Source organism: Berghia stephanieae, chromosome 10 (genome assembly GCF_034508935.2).
Source record: "Berghia stephanieae isolate SIO BIC M18660-M18661 chromosome 10, UCSD_Bste_1.3, whole genome shotgun sequence".
NCBI classification, from domain to species: Eukaryota; Metazoa; Mollusca; class Gastropoda; order Nudibranchia; family Aeolidiidae; genus Berghia; species Berghia stephanieae.
In genome coordinates this window covers 15,916,148-15,921,147 of record NC_088369.1, presented here as the reverse complement: position 1 = coordinate 15,921,147, position 5,000 = coordinate 15,916,148, and the positions used below count along the sequence as shown (strand labels likewise).

At 37.7% G+C, this 5,000-nt stretch overlaps 1 protein-coding gene across 1 annotated transcript in view; it reads left to right on the top strand.

Moving 5' to 3' along the window:
• LOC144980590 (uncharacterized) overlaps nt 1-5,000 on the top strand; it is a 26,242-nt gene that overhangs the window by 10,617 nt on the left and 10,625 nt on the right. The window contains exons 7-8 of the mRNA XM_078928266.1: nt 772-862; nt 1,940-2,072. Coding sequence (XP_078784392.1) covers nt 772-862; nt 1,940-2,072 — 224 coding nt within the window. The remainder of the gene's footprint in view (nt 1-771; nt 863-1,939; nt 2,073-5,000) is intronic.

Below are 5,000 nucleotides of genomic sequence, written 5' to 3'. Positions count from 1 at the left end.
CTTAGTTGGGACATGTGCTTGGGTCTGGATGAGACCTTTAGGTGATCTCAAACTAAGTACTTTGACGGTATGCTCTTGGAATCTACATCTGTTCCCTATTTGTTCCCAGTTCCCCTTTGTCTTACTTTCTCTTGGGTGCTTTAACTGTAATTCTAGAACTTTTTACTATCCCATTTTCTTCCTTTTTACTGGCGCTGATATAACCTAAATGTGTTGCAAGCGCCGTAAAACCCTTTAAAACAAACAAAACAAACTACTCTGGCCACACAGTGTGGCCAATGGTTCTGAAAGATTTAACTATTGACAACGAGGAGGCAAGTTGGAAAATTAATTGTGCTCCCTCCCCCTTCTTGTTCCCCATTTCTTTTTAGTTTTTTCTGCTTCCCATCTCCTACTATAATTTACTCAATATGAAATGACCAGAAAGTAAAAGAAAACTTGAGCAATCTCCACTAACCGTGCTTAAAGCGCTTTACAAGGGGACTTTAGCCAACAGCAGCACTTAACATACAGGGTGAGACATGATTTCTGACAAATACAACGCTGTTAACGGCCAGGTACTCATTTTACATCTGAGTATAGTGAGAGAATATGAGTAATGAGCCTTCATTTGAGACTCAACTTATGCTCAGCTCAGAACACTGACCTTCCTGTCTGAAGGCGAGTGTCATTTCACAAGACCTCAGAGTCGCACATCAAATCGGTGTTATTAAACTCCTAAAACCAAATGTAATAATAAGAATAATATGATGTCATGTTGTTGATTCACAGAGTGGCCTGTTCGTGTCCTGGTAGTCCTATACATTTGTGGGATACACAAAATAGTTGTCTGGTTTCCAGTTACAGGGCCTTTGATCATTGTGTAAGTGTTCCGAAATGTAACTCGGGTGAAAAGGGAGTCCAAATCTAAACATATAAAAGAATCTTATCTTATCTTACTAATCTTATCTGACTAAATGCTTAATATAGGAATTATCCTTTAAATGCCTTATACAATAGTTTATAATTACAAAATCTCATATATCATTCACAGACAGTTTTACACAACTTTGAATGTCAGGGAAAAAGGTATCAATACGGCAATGTAAAATCGAAAAATACTATCATAGAATACTGGTAATTGAAGACTGGTCAAGAATCTTATGGCCCTTTTTTTTCTTTTAATGATAGGCTGTAACACAAAACTAAAGGAAATGAAAGAAAAAATCATTCTAAATAATCATTTATGTTGGATCAATGCAGGTTTTTTGTAATACATATTTTCAAAGGGGGGAATATACTGATTTTTTTTTTATTAGTCTGTTTCTTGTTAAAGATCTGCCTTGCTGTTTTGTAACATATTTGGAACTCTCTCCACGCCTCTTCAAGAACTGCGAGAAATGTCAACGTTATTAAGAACTGTGTTGATACGGGATTTGATCACCTTAAGTTTGAATTCGATGAGTAATTTATGTTTGTTTTATAATTGATATCTTGTACTTTATGTCATACAAATGCATATCAGTTTTTTATCACTGTGATAGGGCACCAAAGGCCACACTATTGGTCAAATTTAGCTCTTATTAGATATTGTATTATAATAATTGAGCTTTATATGGCGCAATATCCACTAAATGTGCTCAAAGCGCTTTACAAGGGGTCCCTGGTCAACAGCAACATTTAACATGTAGGACGGGACATGATGCCTGTTAGGCGATATTACAATTTTTCGGACAAAGACAACGCTGTTAACGACCAGGTACTCATTTTACACCTGAGTACTGTGAGAGAATGTGAGTTAAGAGCCTTTTCCAAGGACTCAACTATGCGCCGAGCGCGAGGCTCGAACCCAGGACCTTCCAATCCGAAAGCGAGTGTCATACCACTAGACCACATAGCCGCACATTGTATTGTATTGTAAATGATAATACTGATATAAGACTTATTTGATGAATTGTAGGATGAGGTGACGTCAGCCTATAGCTTGTCTTTCTCACCGGATGGCTCCAAGCTGTATGGGGGTTACAAGAATTCCATCCGAGTGTTTGATACTGAATACAGTCATCGGAAATGCTCGCTGATTAAAACTCTCAGTAAGTCTGAATGCTCTCTCTCCGTGTCATATTATGATGAAAATGTTGCTGCTTGAAGCTCATATGGAAAAATAACGATTTGTATTGAATTGCAAGCTTCGATTTATTAGGCGAAGGAAAACTGGAGAGAAATATGGAACAGGGAAACACCAAGAGGAGGAAACATAATGATTTGTATTGAATTGCAAGCTTCGATTTATTAGACGAAGGAAAACTGGAGAGAAATGTGGAACAGGGAAACACCAAGAGGAGGAAACATAACGATTTGTATTGAATTGCAAGCTTCAATTTATTAGATGAAGGAAAACTGGAGAGAAATGTGGAACAGCGAAACACCAAGAGGAGGAAACATAACGATTTGTATTGAATTGCAAGCTTTAATTTATTAGATGAAGGAAAACTGGAGAGAAATGTGGAACAGCGAAACACCAAGAGGAGTAAACATAATATAAGATCCAACTAAAAGAGTGCCTGCATTCCATAACTCCAGGGTTTCCTCAGATCGCCTCTTAACTGGACATGGCAGAACTGCATCAAATATGTGCAGATGGAAACTTAGAAACAGTGATACCTGCCAGAAATGTCAGGCAGCCCCAGAGACCAGCGATCACATCGTCCTCCACTGTCCAGTTACTAAACTTGATGGTGGCTATGAAACCGTCATTAGGGCGGAGGAAGACTTTGGAAGCTGGGTTGACGAAACAAATTTGGAGATGTAGCCATACGCTGCTACTACTACTCAGACGAAGAAAGATACTATGGACATTTGGGGTTTCCCTTCTTTATCAATAAAACACGATGAATAAAACACAAATGACGAATGAGATATGTGTGAGCGTGTGTTTTAGTGTTTTATTCATCATGTGTTGTGTTGATAAAGGGGAAACCTGAAACGTCCACAGTATCTGTCTTCGTAAAAAAAAAAAATGAAGCTTACAATTCAATACATGTTGTTGTTTTTTACTGGTGCCATGTTAGACCGCCAATTTTAAATTTTTAATGTTTAAAAAAATTCTTTTTTTTTTTTTTTTAAATAATTGATAGGGAAAAAAATAATATTAAGAAATTTTAAATATTGTGGAGGTTACAATATTCCCATGTGATGGTTGATACTTAATATTCTCATCAGCAATGTTCCAATGTTCCAATGTTCCATTTACTAAAAACTGTCAGTAAGTTTGACTGCTGTAGGTGTCATCATAACAGACTGTTATGAAAACGGGGGAGGGGGAGTGTTTTCTTTTATTTTTATTTTTTAGTTTATATTTTTTTCTGTAATATTTGTTTAGATAACGATGTCCTAAAGAAATTAGGCTGGCTGTTAACGGCCAGGTACTCATTTTACACCTGAGTATGGTGAGAGAATGTGAGTAAAGACCCTTTTCCATGGACTCAACTATGTGCCGAGTGAGGCTCGAACCCTGGAACTTCCGATCCGAAAGCGAGTGTCATACGACAAGACCGCCTAGCCGTACAATATCTGATATCCTTTGTACATCACAAATTATAAAGAAAATACTTTGTTGTAGCGATGAAAGTTAGATACTAGACAATTATGTTCATAGCTGGGAACTATAAGAGCAGAAATTCAGGGTGCATGACAAAAATGTTAGAAGAAAGAAACCTGTCTGTCATTCATGTTCAAGATTATAACAGATCAAATACCATCAATAAAGGCAGACTCCTTTTTCACGCCACGACCAAACAAAAGAAAAATCCGAGCACTCACTTTCGCCAACCACATAACCGAAAACCCCATTGACAGATACGCCACAAACAATTCGAACTGCTTCAAAATCCCACAGACAAGAACACAAAACTACAGAAATTCTTTCTTCATTAGAACTATCTCGGAGTGGAATGAGCTGGATGAACTGGTCATCATGGCACCACACCTAAACGATTTCAAGGCCCGACTGACATGGGCCCGCGCCCAATGAGGACGCCGCTGAAATACAACCAGACCATTGGTTTCTTCAGCGCTAACCATACAGATAATGTACTCGTTCCTTTTATGTTTGAGTAGAAAAAAATCTATTTTTGTGTTGGGTGGGTGTGAAGTGTCAGGGAAAATTCTGAAAATGGCTGGTAGGGAGAGAGTTTCGCCAGAGAAACTGATGAAATACGGATATCCTATCCAAATGGGTAGCAAGCAATCATTGCTGCCCATTTACAGCTACAAAATCTTGGGATAGATTCTGGCACCATGGTTTTTATGACTCGGGGGGAGAGGGGGATTGCACTCTAATATTTATTTGTATAGATAGTTCGAAGATGACGTCACTCAGGTCTTTGTTATTGTTTTTTGCCATCCGCATTTATGCTCACTGAACTGTATTAACCTGACTATAAACGTTCATGGATACACACAGTTTTGTGTGTTGGTCCGTTATACTTCCGGATGGCAATGTTATGAGCTTCTAAGCCAAGCGCATACTATCTATACAGATAATACTCATACGGATCATACTATAACCATGGAGAGAAAAATGAAGTGAGTGAATGTGACTCATGTTAAAGGGGGCAATGTAACTAACTAACAATGTTTTACCCTTCGACCTTCCTCAGGCTACACACAAAATGTACAGATATAACGACGAGAGGAAAAACAACATTTACATTTATATAAAGAAGTCAAAATATGACTGGGGAAAAGGAGGGAGTAGTTTGTAATTTGACTTCATTGGATAAAAGTAAATTTTTTTTTTCTTCTTCTCTCTCGTCATTATCTGCATATGTGACCCATCGTCTCAAAACGGTATTATGTCGGAACGAACCAAATGCTTAAAAGGCGAATTTAATATTAAACTGGTCCAAAATATAAATTGTTGGCATCAGTACCCTAAAATATAGTTGCCATTTTCCTCAATAAATGATTTAAACTCAGCACAAGTCTGATATTTCTGGCTATAAATTCAATTTTCAACA